This window comes from Gymnodraco acuticeps, unplaced genomic scaffold (assembly GCF_902827175.1).
Source record: "Gymnodraco acuticeps unplaced genomic scaffold, fGymAcu1.1, whole genome shotgun sequence".
In the NCBI taxonomy this organism is placed as follows: Eukaryota; Metazoa; Chordata; class Actinopteri; order Perciformes; family Bathydraconidae; genus Gymnodraco; species Gymnodraco acuticeps.
The window spans coordinates 5,472,901-5,490,852 of record NW_022990023.1 but is presented as its reverse complement, the minus strand read 5'-3'; the positions used below and the strand labels follow the sequence as shown (position 1 = coordinate 5,490,852).

General features: G+C 41.4%; 1 protein-coding gene across 1 annotated transcript in view; it reads left to right on the top strand.

Annotated features, from left to right (window-relative positions):
- The first annotated feature begins 2,942 nt into the window (after nt 1-2,942).
- Nucleotides 2,943-17,952, top strand: part of slc38a10 (solute carrier family 38 member 10) — a 29,574-nt gene continuing 14,564 nt past the window's right edge. Inside the window, 9 exon segments of the mRNA XM_034214807.1 lie at nt 2,943-3,131; nt 3,336-3,551; nt 6,092-6,209; nt 6,407-6,452; nt 6,616-6,709; nt 9,162-9,305; nt 13,011-13,135; nt 17,098-17,200; nt 17,378-17,560. Of these exon segments, the coding sequence (XP_034070698.1) occupies nt 3,462-3,551; nt 6,092-6,209; nt 6,407-6,452; nt 6,616-6,709; nt 9,162-9,305; nt 13,011-13,135; nt 17,098-17,200; nt 17,378-17,560 (903 nt within the window). The 5' untranslated portion in view covers nt 2,943-3,131; nt 3,336-3,461.

The following is a 17,952-nucleotide window of genomic DNA, read 5'->3' as shown; positions in this document are numbered from 1 at the left end:
GCTAACAGATGTACACAAGCGGCGACCACAGGCATACCTAAAAATCCAAGCCATATCTCTCTCAGCGATACACAAACATGAACACAAGTACAACACCGTGTGTCTCCAGAATCTAAGAGAAGTATTGGTTTTGGAAGGGTATAAACTAATGGGTGGTTGGTTTTTTCAGTATGTTATCCCTCAACTGAAGTAAAAACATGAATTGAAGTTGGACTTTTTTTTAAATACCTGACTGTTTTGAGTCTCCAAAATGCAAACCAACACACGCTAAGTGACAAGGCAATAAATAAAAATCAGGCTAAACTATGACCTTCAGTCAGTGATAATCAAAAAGCAAACAAGCAGAAACATAAACAAAAATCAATTATGGTTTCCATCCACACACACACCTTGTCTGGCCCGCTCTCCGGTCCAGTTTCCTGGGCAGACACGGTCCCCTGGTGCTCATGGGAAATAGTGAGCATGCCAGGCCCCCACAAAGGCGTCCTTTCAGCCGCCCGCATGCTTGACCTGTGCAGGGTCAGCGCTCTGCTTTGTGCCCCGCGACCCCTGAGCGACCCGGGGTCACAGCGAGGGCCCGAGGTCAAATCCAGATGCCTGCGTCTAATTTCGCTCCGACTGCGTTATCCGTCCAAATCTGCCCGAAAATGTGCCCCCGCCTACCCCACCCCTAAAACCCACTACTACCTCCGCACATGACTGAGTCCTATAGAAATACATAGGTACTCTGCAGCCTAATTGGACTACTGTGGAGTAGTGCTCACACTCGAGCTTTCTCATACTCTCTCTCACACACATGCCAGCCTGACCCCCTGTAACTGCACTAATACCCCATCCCGTGGCCTTTGGTCTATCTTGAGGGATTAGGTGCAGAAAGACACACATACAAGCACAGATACACCCACACCCACACACACACACATATGCACGCACACACACACACACTTAGAGTCGCAGCAGGCCTGGCTGAGGGTCTACCTTGAGGGATTAGGTGCAGAGAGACAGGACCCTCCAGCCAATCAACCGGTCTGTCACATTGATTTTGAGGGGTCACTGGCGCACAATGGCCAGGGTTTTCCTGTCTTAACCTCTCTGATCACACACATATGCACGCACACACACATGCAAACGCAAATGTAATGACAATAAAGTTGATTTATATCATTCACGTAAAAGGCAGGGCCAGAAAACGGCTTTATGGGCGGGTTAAGTGCTGGATAAGTGTGTAAAAAAACAAAAGTGTCCCTAATTGATTACATATTTGAGTCAGTTAAAGTATGTTTCTGATGATTTTGAGAGTATGTACAAATGAATCAGACACAACTTTCTGCAAAGACATGCATCATTACAATTTTAAACCCCCGTTCACGTCTGAAAAGCTGCACCACAACTTCTGAAAATCCTCCGTCCCCGGGGGAAAGCAGACCCGGCTGGGGCAAAGCTCCCGGGTCAACCCCCACCTCTTAAACCCCTCTCTCCTTCTTCTCCTTCCTGGTCAAACAACACAATAGTCGTCTATCAGAAAGGGCACCAGGCATTCGCTTCTGACTGAAATAAACCCGGCTACAACATTTCAGGTGCTCGGCCCGAGTGTTTTCTCTGACGTCATCCACAATTTGCCTGGTCTGTTTTAGTCTTTCTTTCGGTCTCCCCCCTCACACCTCGCATCCCTGTTTCCCTTTCCTGTCGGGAATCTCTGTGGCATCTGGAAAAACAGGATTCATGCACGTCTGCTGGCATTGTTATGATTACAGAGTTTGTCATGGGTCAAAATAAAATGGGTGGAAGAGCTATCAGGCACTTTAGTTGAGTAAAAATAGCAACACAACTTTGTTTAAATACTGTTCATTTATACCTAAAAGACCTTCATTCAAAATCATGTTCAAGCCAAAGGGCAAGAGTTTTCCTATCATAAAAATGTACTTAAAGTGTCACATAAATAAAAGTACTGCAGAGAGATGACAGACGAGACTGAAATATATTACTATATGATTGTAACTGATGCAAAGGATCACAAGATGCGTTTTGACGGTTGTGAGATGATTGTTAGGTACGAAAGAAGAGAAAAATAACATTTCTATTCACTAAATGTTCACTTATCTCTGTTAGACCACTTTAGGCCTTGAGTGTTTATATTTGAGGGAAACCATCTGAACATTTTAGTGGAGAAATCACTCTTTGGTGGGAGTGACAGCAACTCAAACACATCTGAAACATGACAAAGGGCTCCAAGTAGGCACTGTTGTTGTAAGAGGTCAAAAGGCCACAGATTTGAACCATTCACGGTATCTCATGAGCTTATCATAATGTTATTTTAATGTAAAATGTGAGTAAGTAACTTCAGCTGTCAGATGTAAATGTAGGGTACAAAGAACATACATTGCTTTGAAAACATAGTGGAGTACATATTTTATAAAGCTCAAGTAAAAATACGACAACAGAGAGTTCTTGGAAAATGATGAAACCACAAATATGATTGTTTAGTTAATAACCGTCCCTTGAAATAAAAAAATTAAGTGGAAATATGAAATTTGATAATTTTTTTAATTAGGTCCTTTTTATTAATTAACTTCACTAAATTGATTCATTTATATTTACATCCATGTATTGCATCACAGGCTTGTTTATTTATTTAATAACCCCACAAGTATATGCAATAATACAAATAGCCCTTTCACAAAAGTATTTTTTTAAATAAAAACGATGTTTTCACTATAATAACTCAGTTATATATATATTATTATTTACATTTGCTTGTTTATTTATTGCCTAATTTTTTGTTCAGGATTTTTTCATAGACATATTTATTTATCAGTTTACTTCTAAGTCTCATGTCCAATAAGCACGACTTTCAGTACTGCAGTGTGACCACTAGTGGGCGCCTGAGTATTTCCACAGTAATGAAACCATCTGTTGTGTTCTCTTTCTCACTTCCTTGACTATATCTCTACTTCCTGGATACGCGTTCACAAAAAATACAGCCAGGCTGGATTTGTCATTATTTTCTTTTTTACCGAGTTTCAATTAACCTGCTTATATTTACACAAAGAGGATTTCTTTTTACAATGGTACATGGTGGTTTAATGGGTGGAAAATACAGATAATGGCGTAAGGACGAGTTACTTTTAAAGGTGAGTTGACCTAATTTACCAATAAAACTATGACGTTACTAATGGTTACCGACCGTTAGCTTTCGAGCTAAAAGTTAACTAACTTACGAATGAAACACTGAAGTCACTAACGGTCCTTGTGTGTCCTTGTCATGATAAGGACAACATTTGAAGGTGTGCCAAATGTTTAACTCGTGTTGTGTGTGTGTGTTTTTTTCCGCCTAGAGCGCCACGTCATTGTAAAAACACACACCCTGATTTTAGTCCCCAGCTTTGCCTTCAATGAGCCACTGTCTCCGTGTCTTCTGAGATTCACTCACCCACGGAGGAGCGGTCAACAAGCGGGTCAACATGACGGCGTCTAACTGGGGTCTCATCATGAACGTGGTGAACAGCATCGTGGGAGTCAGTGTGCTCACCATGCCCTTCTGCTTCAAACAGGTGGGTTCACCTGCGGAAGTTTACAGGTGCTTCGGCAAAACCCCTCCGCCAAGCAGGACCCCCTCTTTTAGCTGTTTACATTGGCGGGAGAGGGGTCTCAGTTTCTTTACTTCAGTAAAAAGCACAGCTGGAAGAAGTACTGCGTTTGAATTCTTAAGTAAAAGCAGTAAGGTAACTAAGTACATTTACTAAAGTACTGTACTTGAGATACTTGTACTTTACTTCAATGTATGTATCTTTATACTTTAACTTGACTACATTTTGAAGGCAAATGTTGTACTTTTGACTTTACTACTTTTATATTACATATTAGTTACTGTGCAGCAAGACCCCTTATTTTTAGCTTTTTACATAGGTAAACAGACAGACACTACAATTCAGAGGTAAATAGTGTACTTTTACGCCACCAAAGTACTCGAGTACTAGTACGTGAAAAGTGAACTGAAGCACTTTACTACATTCTGACACTGAGCAAAGTAGCACTATATGTCCCGCAACATATGTTTCTTTATACAGATTAGCTAATGTCATTTTTATATAGTTTTTTTTAGCCAACATTGTTGAATTAACATGTAAGCAGTATGAATGTGGGAGTTTGTCATTCAGAGCTTTTATTAACTGCATTCTATTCTATTGGGCCATTTAAACAGCTGCATTCAACAGCAGTTTTCATTACTGATTAATCCTCTGACTATATTCTCTTGATTAAACACTGGGTCCATAACATCTCAGTTCAAAGTCCAAGGCTATGTCTTTTAATGTCTTGTTATGTCAGTCCAGCATCCAAAGAGATTCAGTTTAATACAATATAAAACAGCTATAGTTTTTAAGCTGAAAACAATATATTTAGCTTTTTTGAATGGAGAATATTTTAGAAAACATTACAACATTTCTCTCTTAAAGTTGTTGGTCTTGACGTGGCTATGTAAAACTACTTTCAGTAACACACAACAAAATTGAACAGAATCAGGAACTAAAACCTCCCAAAAAAACCACAAAGCTATGAATAAACATTTCTACAAAGTGCTTTCAACATTGCAAACGTTAGCTTGACATTGATGACAGTATGCTTCATGTTGACCTTGGTGGGTTACGCGTTCTTCTTCTACGAGGATATGAGTGTGATGGGAAATGTACTTCATGAATGACTGTGCTAATTTAATCTCCTAGCGACTTCTTCATAAGATAAGTGGATGCTTGGTTGAACATTAACATCATCTCCATCTGTTCTCAGACTTCATCAAGACTCTTTTAACTCTCACCATTAAATCATTTAAACACATTATCTTAGTTTGTTGGCACACTTGTTTAAAACTGCTGTGCCTCAAAAGCTCTGCTGAAGTACCCTTTTGTAAAACACTGTAGAGCACAATGTTAACCTCCAATCACTCTTTGGAAAAATAAAATAGAGAGGGTATTCATAAAGTCACATTGTCATCAAAAATATAATTTATGAAGTATCCTTGTTATCACAGTATGTTCTCATGGAAACTGTTTGCTGCCAAGTGTTTCACTCACTACCTGCCTCCTCACCTCCGTGTGTATGCAAATTCAATATTTGTAGAGTGTTTGTGTGCAGAAGGAACAAAGAAGATAAGGGTTAGGGGTGGCAGTTCTTTCAAAGGCCTTAAAACAACTTGGAAAAATGCAATGTCCCTCTCTGTCAATGAAGAATGTTCTTCTACAAAATGGCAATTAAAAATGGATTGATTGAAAAAAATAAAATGGATTGCTCTTGCCATCATAATGTTTTTTTTCACAGATCAAATTGTTGTGTTTCTGCTATAGATTTGTAAAAAAACAACACATACGTATCATTTCTCAATATGTAATGTTGTGGGACATCCTGCACATGGACAAGCTATCCATTGTTTTTATAATAATGAAGTGTGTACAAAGGTTAACAAAAAATCCATTGACCTTTTAAGTTTTTAGTATTTTTCATTTACAGCTGACAAATGTGTTTCCTCCTGGTGTTATAGTTATACTTCATTTAGTCCTCCTGGTACTAAATTAAGTATATATTTAGACATTTAGAAGTAGGTTGCCAGTTTGAATCCAAGCCAGAGCATAACGATGTAATCATAGTCACTCTAAAACAAATGCTTATTCGATTTGAGGACATTATTTTCTCATTTAAAGGTGGGGTAGGTAATTCACTTCAGAAACACTTTTTGTTATATTCCATGGAATGCTCTTAACATCCCGATAGCAATGAATACATGAAATGCTTTGACAATAAATCCATTAAAAAACAAGTCATCTGTGGAAGCCGTGGCGCTGTAAAAAGCACGACCAATGATCTGAGCCGGCCCGGCTAAAGTAACTGGATGGCCTACCTGCCTGTCAGCCTTCATCTGTGCACAAACTTATCTCGTGCCCTCATTGGTCATGTGTGCGTTCGTGTGTGTTGGAGTACTTTCAAATTCGAGCTGGTTTCTCCATTCTTACCTACCCTACCTTTAAATAAGATTACCAGATTTTAGGATAATCAATGTGTGTCTGCTGTGTGATAACTCTCCCTCCTTCCTCTCTTACAGTGTGGGATTGTTCTGGGAACCCTCCTGTTGTTCTTCTGTTCGTGGATGACCCACAAGTCCTGCATGTTTCTGGTAAACACAGCAAGCAACACCAAAAGACGGACCTACGCAGGACTTGGTGAGTTTAAACTCGTGTAAATGTTGAATTTGCTGTAGCCGTAGCAACAAAAGCGGTTGTGAATGAACAGGCAGATTGAGTGAGCAACAGAAAGTGAAGCTCGATTTACAGAAAAGCTTATGCCTATGATAATTTCCCGACACGGCCATCTGTTTGTCCACATGTTGTTCACGCTGACGTCCCTCCCTTCTCTGCAGCCTTCCATGCTTACGGGAAACCAGGAAAAACTGTGGTGGAGCTGAGGCAAGTCTTATTACTTATTCAGTACTCATTAAGCTCTTTTTAAAGTGTTTATCACGGCTTGATCTTCTATAGAAAATGATCATAGACATATACAAATAAAGTGGTTTTATTCCCAAAACAATAAACGCTGATAATAATTTAGATTTCTCTCGTCCTCCTGCAGCATGATCGGTTTGATGTTGGGCACCTGCATTGCCTTCTACGTCGTGATAGCTGACCTGGGCTCGAATTTCTTCGCTCAGCTGTTGGGTTTACAGGTTTGAGATCTTTATTTGCTTTATTTATCTCTTAATCTTTAGACATATCCACTGCTTTCTTCTGTGTTTTCATTCACTTTATTTTGAAAGGAATACTTCCCCTGCAAAACAATCATTTGTGTATCAATTACTGACCCATTGTGTTACATCTGATTCTGGAAAAACATTGTTTTTGCCCCTACTGTAAACAAAGAATTGAAAAACGGACCATAGGCTTGATGAGTGGAAATGAATGGGGACTGTTTAAGGGGCCACACATGCACCCCTCTTCCAAGCGTGAGACTGTCTTAAATCTTTAAGTTAAGTACAAATGCTTGTGTTTGTGAAATAATAAGCATGAGCAATGAGACTTATACTGGACGAGTTATGGGAGAGTTTGTAAACCGTTTTTTAGACGGATCATTTCCGAATTCTTCCTTCACCATGGAGGACTTACAGATGAAACAAGTTTTGTCCGATCATTTTGTAATACGGTATGAGTAACAGATGAAGAAATGGTTATATCTCAAGTTAAGTATTCCAATAATCAGGTAAAACTGTAGTTGATACGATTGAGGTTATTCAACCAACTAAACATAGATACTCTGGGAGGAAGTCTATTCGAGAAACACTGTTGTATGATTGGTGACTAATCATTCAATTAATCCAACTTTATTTTTATAGCATTTTTTATAAACAAAGTGCTTCACATACCAAAAAGTAAACAAAATGAAAAATACAACAACCCCCCCAGGCCATAATCAGACTAATACATTTGTGATTATTAAAAACACAGACATCTATAATTGGATAAAACAAGAATACATTGAATATAATTAAAAACCAAATTGAAAACGTGGGTCTTGAGTTTTCTCTTTAAAGGTCCCCGATTATACAGTTTTTCATCAATATGTTATAGGTCTCAGATATATATAAAGCATGTCTGTGAAGTGTTTGGCTCCAAACACCAAACAGATCATTGCAGCATTACCCATAATCCCCTCTGTTTCAGCCCTGTTTCCAAAGTGCTGATTCTCTGTCTGTTACTTTAGATGAAAATAAGGAGCCCCTCCCCACGCCCCTCTGAGAGACATTTGGTTACAAAGAACACAATGGTGCTCTAGGAGGAGATTCAGGTGATACGGTGGGGGGGGGGGGGGTTACCTTGGTTGCTGATTGGCTAATGGTTACACAAGACAAAACATCGTTATGACATCATTAAGTGGCCAAAATCTGATCAGCTCATTTTCAGACAGGTTTTTATAGAAATGGATCAGGACGAAAAGAGAGAGAATCTTTGTTCCTGAAACTTTCAGAGTCTCTTTCCACAGAGGGGGGGGGGCACATGTTGATGTAGAAGAGACATGAAGAAGAGGGGACACATGTTGATGTAGAAGAGACATGAAGAAGAGGGGACACATGTTGATGTAGAAGAGACATGAAGAAGAGAGGACACATGTTGATGTAGAAGAGACATGAAGAAGAGGGGACACATGTTGATGTAGAAGAGACATGAAGAAGAGGGGACACATGCTGATGTAGAAGAGACATGAAGAAGAGGGGACACATGCTGATGTAGAAGAGACATGAAGAAGAGGGGACACATGGTGATGTAGAAGAGACATGAAGAAGAGGGGACACATGGTGATGTAGAAGAGACATGAAGAAGAGGGGACACATGTTGATGTAGAAGAGACATGAAGAAGAGGGGACACATGTTGATGTAGAAGAGACATGAAGAAGAGGGGACACATGTTGATGTAGAAGAGACATGAGGAAGAGGGGACACATGTTGATGTAGAAGAGACATGAAGAAGAGGGGACACATGTTGATGTAGAAGAGACATGAAGAAGAGGGGACACATGTTGATGTAGAAGAGACATGAAGAAGAGGGGACACATGTTGATGTAGAAGAGACATGAAGAAGAGGGGACACATGGTGATGTAGAAGAGACATGAAGAAGAGGGGACACATGTTGATGTAGAAGAGACATGAAGAAGAGGGGACACATGTTGATGTAGAAGAGACATGAAGAAGAGGGGACACATGTTGATGTAGAAGAGACATGAAGAAGAGGGGACACATGTTGATGTAGAAGAGACATGAAGAAGAGGGGACACATGTTGATGAAGAAGAGACATGAAGAAGAGGGGACACATGTTGATGTAGAAGAGACATGAAGAAGAGGGGACACATGTTGATGTAGAAGAGACATGAAGAAGAGGGGACACATGTTGATGTAGAAGAGACATGAAGAAGAGGGGACACATGTTGATGAAGAAGAGACATGAAGAAGAGGGGACACATGTTGATGTAGAAGAGACATGAAGAAGAGGGGACACATGTTGATGTAGAAGAGACATGAAGAAGAGGGGACACATGTTGATGAAGAAGAGACATGAAAAAGTGGATTTTGCATAATAGGTGACCTTTAAAGTGTGAACACTGTCATGTGACTCTGTCCTCTAAAGGTGACGGGCAGTTTCCGCGTCCTGCTGCTGTTCGCCGTGTCTCTGTTCATTGTCCTCCCTCTGAGTCTGCAGAGGAACATGATGTCTTCCATCCAGTCCTTCTCCGCCATGGCGCTCATGTTCTACACCTTCTTCATGTTCACGGTAAGCCCGACAACACACACACACACAGCTACACAGCGAGGCATCTAACACACTGCAGTGGAAATAGACTTTGGTTTCAAAGCTTGACAGTTAGAGAGAGGAGCCCTCGTAAAAGATAAAATGCTTTTATTAAGGCAAGGCAAGTTTATTTATATAGCACTTTTCAACACAAGGCAATTCAAAGTGCTTTACAAAAAATGAAAGACATTAAGAAAATGGCTTTTAAAATCAGTCATTAAAAAGAAAAGATAATAAAATAAACATTAAAAGAAAAAATACATGGATAACAGTTACAGTGCAGTCTAAGATATGAATTGTTCAACTAAACATTAAAAGAAAAGTCATATAAAGTTAATCATAAAGTGCATGACCTGAAATCTGCTGGACAGAAAGAAGGCGATTATTTAAGTGATTCCTACTGCAGCTAAAAATGATCAAGGTGTACAAATATTAAACACAAATTAGATAAGAAATCTGTTAAGAATAGAGTGCCACAGTGACGCGTCCTAAAACCCGGAAGTAAACTCCTTCCGGTTCCTTCGTCAAAAACCAATGCAATCTCTCCGTAGGGCTTTGGAAAATAGCTGGGAATAAGGTCTGTGGTTGAGACACATTTAAGAGACGGATCACGTTTCGTTCAGCCGGATAATCTCCACATGTCTATCCTACTTTCATCATTTTCAAATCATAAATCTAGTCGCCAGAAGCAAAATGCTAACGTTATGCTATAAAGGAACTACAGCAGGGTCGCTGCTTCAACGTCACGCCAACTTAAGATCCATATTCAAACAGATTCTAAATGGTACAAGTTGAAGCGTTTGTTTGAACAGTCTGCAGGAGGCAGGGACTTGCTTTCAAGCAGAACAGGGCAAACAAACTTAGAGGAGTGTTTACGTGTTCGGCGTAATGACGTAAAACGGCCTCGACAACTTCTGTAGTCCTATTCAGCCACTTGGTAACAACCATCGTTTTTCAGACACGTCAACTCTTCAGAAATCACCAGCGGGGTCACTGTGTTTAATGTCGTAGAGCAAAACGTGATCCGTCTCTTCAACGTGTTTCAACCACAGACCTGATTTCCAGATATTTTCCAAAACCCTACGGAGAGATCCCATTGCTTTTTGGCGAAGGAACCGGAAGTGGTAACATGCTAACTTACTTCCGGGTTTTAGGACGCGTCACCGTGGCACTCTATATACGACATTTATAAGAACAGTGGATAAAAACCTGGACTTATGGTAAAGGATCTATTTACTTGTCTTATTTATAGAAATGAAGGACAGTTTTCTTACAGCATTTTAAAAATGTTTAAGATGTTTTTTACGTTATGTGTTTTTCTAAAGTACTTCCTCACTGACATAACAAATAGAAATACTTTAGATGCCTTCACAACCTGTAATTGTAACACAGTTCATTGACTTTTTCTCTGTGTTCTAACTTGTTTAATTTTCAGGATATTGTTTGGATAATATTATTTTGTCTCTACGGTCCTTGTTCCGTTTCTGCTCCATTGTATAGAACTTCTTCCGTATCGACACGATGTTTTCTTGCTCCTTTTTTTTAAAGAGAAAATTCACACTGAATCACATCAGGCAGAAAACCATTGCTGCTCTGCTGATTCAGAGGCTTTCCCCTGGGACCGAGACATGCTTGGAAACGGCCACTAGAGACATTTTAAAGCTCTGTTAGTGCAAAGGAAATGGAGGTCACACAGTCAACTCCACTAAATCATCATCACTTCAAGGGAATTATCTTTGCTCCTTTGTTGCAAGCTATACAGCATTTAACATATAGAGAGGCGAAGTCCCGCCCATCTACTTCCGACCCATGGGACCTTATTTCGGAAAAATTATGTATTGAAGTCAATGGAGAGAGAAAGATTATCTTTCGATCCCGTTTGAATTGTGCCACGAATTACACATATGATGTTTGTCAATCTTAACAAATAATTTCCATGTAAAAAAAGTCACATTTTGTCGTAAAACTGTTGAAATATAAGACTATGAAAAATACGCAACTAGAAAGACTACAAATCCCAGAGTCCCGGTCCTGCATGCTGGCTCTTACGGAACCGACAAACTCCCCTTGTGTGTATGTACAGCTCTCAACGTGCCCAGACTTGGAGTGATTTTCACCTCTCTTAATACTTTCCGCCTCGTTCTGAAAGAAGAAGTGAAATGTTTCAACGTGACGGCCATCTTGGTGTTGGTGCGAGACGGGAGATGTAGTTCATTCAGCGTTTCACACAAAAAAAGTGTTACTAATTCGTGGCACAATTCAAACGGGATCGAAAGATAATCTTTCTCTCCCCATTGACTTCAATACATACTTTTTCCGAAATAAGGTCCAATGGAGGTCCCCCGGAAAGGAAGGGACTTCCCCTCTCTATAAGACGGTAAGTCTCCTATCCTAAGTCAGAACAACATTTCCATTTGTACATACCTTTCTGCCTCAGCCTATCAGCATTGAGCAGCAAAGCCCCTATAGCAGCTGCTGAAATATTTCTGAGGTTTACCTTAGTTATTATTTAGACAAAGCTACAACAGGAATGTAGAAAAACTTGAATATTCAAGGTTGAGGACTCGCATTAGTCACATTTTTAGCCATGTAGCTTAGCCTCAATAAGCTACATGGCTAAAATATATAAAAAACTAAACATATTCTTACTCTTACTACACAGGGAAATGTACTCATAAGCCACTAGAGTAGGGCTGTGCGATTATGGCAAAAATCATAATCACGATTATTTGTCAATAATTGATATCACGATTATTAAATACGATTATTCATTGACTTTGAAAACATCCATTTATTGAACTTTAAAACAAATACAAATAATAATTTGAACAGTATATGTTTAACTGCTGATTACCCTGAACGTAGAATTCAACTGAAAAACCAATACAAAAATAAATGATATATTTACATTTAAATAAATAATATCAAAAATAATAAATACCAATAAACAAGATCAACAAATATTTTGGAGCGCACTTCCACAAGCTACTAAACATATTTAAAAAATAAATTAGACTAAAATAAATGAGATCAAATATGTTGTGGTGCACTGTCACAACCTAGCAAAGCAAAATAATCGTTTTTTGCGATGATGTTGTTTTCGTAATTGTGGCAGGCCAAAATCGTAATTGCGATTAAAATACGATTAATTGCACAGCCCTACACTAGAGTAGCAGTTAGTGTAACTTTTTTCCAACAGAACGTCCAATACTCCACTGTTTGCATGAATCAACACTAAACACAAAGGTCTCTCAGAGTCCTAATGGATTCTCCCTTCGTATGTTCGAGCGCTGAAACATCCTAAAGAGTTTGTCTTCCAGCAGGAGATTTCTGCCTCCTGTGATTCGGCCCGTTTTCTCTTTAAACACACACAGAGTTTATGTGTGTGTGTGCCGTATTGCTGCCTCCACAGATCTCACTTCTGTCCACAGTCTCTCTGTGTGATGAGTAGCTCCGTAGCATGGCGGTAACCTGGAGCGATGGTGTGGTGTGTGGCCCAGTCCAGACCCCTAACCCTCTAACAGTGATGTATCTCCTTTCCTTCCCTCCTTTCATCCTACTCTTGGTTTCTCCTTTCCTGCTCATTTGCACCCCTTTTACTCTCCTCCACTACTTCCTCTCCTCCTCTGCACCCTTTGTTTGCTCCCCCTCTGTCCCTTCGCTGTTTTCTGATGCTTCCCGCTGTAGATAGTGTTGTCGTCTCTGCGCTACGGCATAATCTCAGGCTCCTGGGTGGAGCGGGTTCACCTGTGGCGCTTGAACGGCGTCATTCAGTGCCTGCCCATTATCGCCACAACCTTCTGCTGTCACCCGTAAGTAAACCACGGAAACTAGGGATGCTCCGATCGATCGGTCACCGATCGAGATCGGCCGATACTCACTCTCTACCGATCGATCGGTGCTCTCTAAACATGCCGATCGCGAGAGCCGATCGCATGACGTGAAATACATGACACTTTTCTCTGTGTGCGGCAAAACAAGCTCGCCAAAATGGCTTCACCGGTCTGGCATTATTTTAAGGTGTCCGAAAAAGACAGTAAAATAGCGGAATGCAACGTGTGTGAAGCAGAAATCCTGCAGCTCCGCCCGCCGGACCGGTAAGCGGAACGAAACACACAAGAGTTAGACCTAACACACTTAGCTATTTGATCTACCTCTGGAACAAGCTAAACTAGTTATTATAAATATATTTATTCTTCACTGTCGGGTCACTCATTACTAGATCAGTGAGCTGCATGAGATACTGACAGGCTGTCAGGAGAGAGAGAGAGAGAGAGGGGGAGAGAGGAAAAGAGAGCGCTTCCGCTCATTTCTCCCGTGTTATTATTCAAAGTTAATGTAAACTTGAATAATGTACATCATTTGAATGTAATAATTAAGTTGATTGTTGTTTGTGGAAGCTCCAGTGAATGAGCCCCATTAACTGAGTTTAAACATCACTTTAAATGGAAGATTTAAAGTGATGATTAAATCTTCCATTTAGGCCCCGCCCACGCGATCGGTATCGGCCGATACTGATTCCGGCGATCAGCCCCGAAATTAGCGATCGGAGCATCCCTAACGGAAACCAAACCAACAACGTAAGCGCAGCCAGGGGGGGGGGGTCGGAGAGTGAAGGGAGCCAGATGTGGGCCCTGCATCCTTAAACGCCTCCTCCCACCTACCTGAACCTTCCGCCAAATCCTCTCATCCCCATTTTTCACCTTTCTTAAATCGGGTTTGGTCTGAGCCATTCGAGCTCTGTGAGAGTGTGTCTGTGTTGGTGTGTGTGTTTTCTGGTGGCATTAGTAATAAGGCCGAGGAGTGTGTTGACCTCAGAGTTTCGTCTTGGCCGCCCCACGCCCAGGATGAGCAGCCTAGGTGTGGGCGGGTGGAGGGTTTTGGATTGTTCTGTCCTTTTTGGACTTTATCCGGTAATTAAAGGAGCAAGACGTAAGAAACGCATGCTGATCGAAAACCTGTGGGGCCGTTTTTGTCTGGATTGCCCTTTTATTTTGATCAGATATATGATTTCCCCTTTGATTCATTACATTACCTTAAATGTTCTCAGCCATGACAGGTTTTTTTGTATCAGTATGGGGTTTCTTGTCATGTCCTTCTTTCTCTCTTCTCATTGATTACTTTCATTATCTGTCTGTGAGGCGTCAGCATGGGTGCGGCCCCTCCTCCTCCTCCTCCTCCTCCTCCTCCTCCTCCTCCTCTTCCCCAACCTGTCTTCATTTGGTTCGGGCTGTAACCCCCTTCCCCTCCCCCCCTCCTTCCCCCTCAGGTGGTGCTGTCCTCGTTCAAACACGGGGTGCTCAGCGGCTGGTGGCTAGTGCAGGTCAATATGGTGCACTGGGAGGGGGTGTTTCGCTGTCTCCCCATCTGTGGGATGGCCTTCGCCTGTCAGTCGTAAGTACTCCTCCCCCCCCCCCCAGCTGCACAGGACCATGTCATAAAAACTAATCACAAACGAGATTCGAGAGGCTTCAGAATAGGGGAACATTTGAACGTAATCCAAATATCAACTAGATGCTAAAACGTGGGCTTTTTTCCACGGTCTTATTCCTGACTTTAAACAGTGAATACAATCTTACATAATTTGACTTTCATCATTCCTAACAATTTATAGTTGTTGTAGGATTTGTATTTGCAAAGGGAGACTGCTTATTGCTAATGTCCTTTCCACAGATCATCTTTGTGTGCAAATGAGCAGAATAGGGCCCCTTTAACTTGCCCTGCAGTGAATGCAGATGTCACCACTACCTGTCACTACTTTCAGTTTAATCATCGCTGAGTCACCAAAATCATTCATTTATCCATTTTCATCATCTGCATGCTCTGTCCTGTCCTCTGCGCTTTAGTGTTTGCAGTGAGTTGAGTGGGTGAGAGAGTAACCTGTGAAGGTCTAATGGGAGGTGGAAGTCTTATCTGTGATTTGAATGCAGAGCTGGGGAAGGATGCAGGGAGTGTTATGACGAGTGTTATGGCGAGGTCATTAGGGGCCAGATGTTTGGGTCTGTTTGTGTGAGAGAGAATGAGGTAAGTGGCTGGAGTGGGTGACCGTAGACTCGAGACTTATCGCACAACGCCAACATACCATTTGAGGTGTGCTCATGTCAGAGGAGGAAGAAAGTGTGTGTTTACGCATGTGCGCTTTGTGTTCCCTCTAGCAGCGCTGAGTGATATTTGGCACGGGGATTTTTTGGCCTGAGCGAAGCGAGCGCTCCGTTTCGGCGGCAGGCAGCTAAAGCCAAACCACTAATCAACACATTGGACCACCGCCATCTTACAGACACACTGATGTATTCACAGGCTGATTAAACAGCTCTCAGCACATTGGATTTTTATTACATTCATGAAATGTGTTTACTTTCAGTTAAAACATTATTTAACATCACCATTATGACGGGACGGGAGCTGGCCCTGTTGTGTTTTTGGCGCCGCGGTTTGGATGGCGAGGAGCAGTTAGCTCATAATAGAGGGACGTAAGAAAAACATGTGCAGCGGAAATATCCCTCTGTGATGCTACTGTCAGCATGCTTTCAACTCCGAGGTAATGATATTAGCTACAGCACACACTCGAGCCCTCCTAACACACTTTCCCACGTTCGTTTTGAAGACCTGCGCCGTCATATTTCCTCCATTTAAGGGCAGCGTTAAAGCATCTGAGCAGAGACTGTTGGATGCTTTATATCCTACTTATAATATGCAGTTTTCCTTAACCTTGGCGATAAGATTTACTGGTTTCCGGATTTAACAAGTGTTGAGAAAAAGCAGCACGGGACAGTGTTGGCTCATAGACGCAGAGTGTGTGAAGAGAGAACAAGAGACAGCAAGTTACTGTATCTCTTTCCCTCATTTTTCTCTATGTATCTTCCTTTATTCGATATATAAAGGAAAGGGAGAGAGGATATGAGTGTGCCAGGGAAGTCAATATTGCTCTAAAACCCTGCAGGATCTCGCTTTCATGAATACATCCTGTAAAATGAATGTTGACAGTCCCCCTCCACGCCCCACCCGCTCTTATTACAACAGACAGAAAATGACAGGGCGACAGGTACCTGTGTTTACAGACAGGCAGTCTCGACTACTGTCACCCATTCTGTCACACACACACGGTCGTATGTATTAAACACTTCTACATTCTTCACCACCACTGCCATGACAATAGTACATCCATCAACTGCACTTAAAACAGTAGTAATTGTTTGTCATTCATATTTGCAATATGTTCATTATTTGTAACATATTCCACATGTTGAAATCTTGTTGCATTCATGTGCTTGTCAGATGTCCGTACTTGAAAATAGATACATGGGTTTAAATGACGTCTCGCTGTAAAAAACGTGCCCATTTTTGCAGTTACAAATCACATTTTGCAGAAGTTGGTAGTGAAATACACTCATCAACAAACACATCTGCAACCAAAACAGAGCTTAGTAGACACATCTTATTTTGATGTGTAAAAAAACTCACTTCGCAGAGACGTGTATCATTTGATGATTGAGTGGAACAAATGGGCTTCTATATGGCTACTCAATAAAAATATCTACAGAGCAGTTCCCACTTTCAAATTGAAAGGAAGTAGACTTTCATAATGTGCTAGAAATGACACATACATACATGCATGGGTCTACTTCTCTGCTAGATTTAGAAGTGGCGCTCCCCACAGCTCACAGTTTAATCTGATAATCCAGACGGCACATGAATGCACGAGAGCAGCACCAGTGTGGTTTTGTGTGTTTGGCAGCATGCGCAGTGTTTTTGTTGGGCTGCTTGTCTCTCACAGGCAGGTGCTGCCAACCTACGACAGCCTGGACGAGCCCTCCGTCAAACGCATGAGCACCATCGTCACCTCGTCCCTCAACGTAGTCACCATCTTCTACATCACTGTGAGTGGAAATGCACTTAAACCCTACCTCCACTGGCACATTGACTGTTGCCAGTGTCACTGATGCATTTGTATCTGTTGTAAAATTGAACATGAACCCAGTTCTAAAAAACAAGTCCAACTACGTATGTATGTCCTCCTTTTTTTCATTGATTCCTTCCACCTCTCTGTGAACCAGGTGGGTTTCTTCGGATACGTTAGTTTCACCGACGAAATCGCTGGCAACGTGCTGATGAACTTCCCGTCCAACCTGGTGACGGAGATGATCCGCGTCGGCTTCATGATGTCTGTGGCCGTCGGATTCCCCATGATGATCCTGCCCTGCCGCCAGGCCATCAACACCATGCTGTTTGAGCAGCAGGTGAGCTTAAAGGCCACTCCTAATACTAATAATAATAATATATATATAACTTGAAGGGCACCCGGAGAGCCCAGACTCAGGATGTAATGGCTTGCTCTTTGAACCCACATCTGACGTAAAAAATGCTGTATCCGGAATAGAAAGTCCCGCTTGTGTTTTGGGTGTAACCATACCAGTACCGTGGACTTGTGGCAACATGATGATGACATATTTAAAAAGAATAAAGGATTGCTGAAGTTACAACATTTGAATACATTTTGCATAGACGACAAGGAGAACAAGCTACCGTAGGAACAAAAGTCAAATCGTACCCTTAAAGGTCACCTATTAGGCAAAATCCACTTTTCCTGTCTCTTCTACATCAACATGTGTCCCCTCTTCTTCATGTCTCT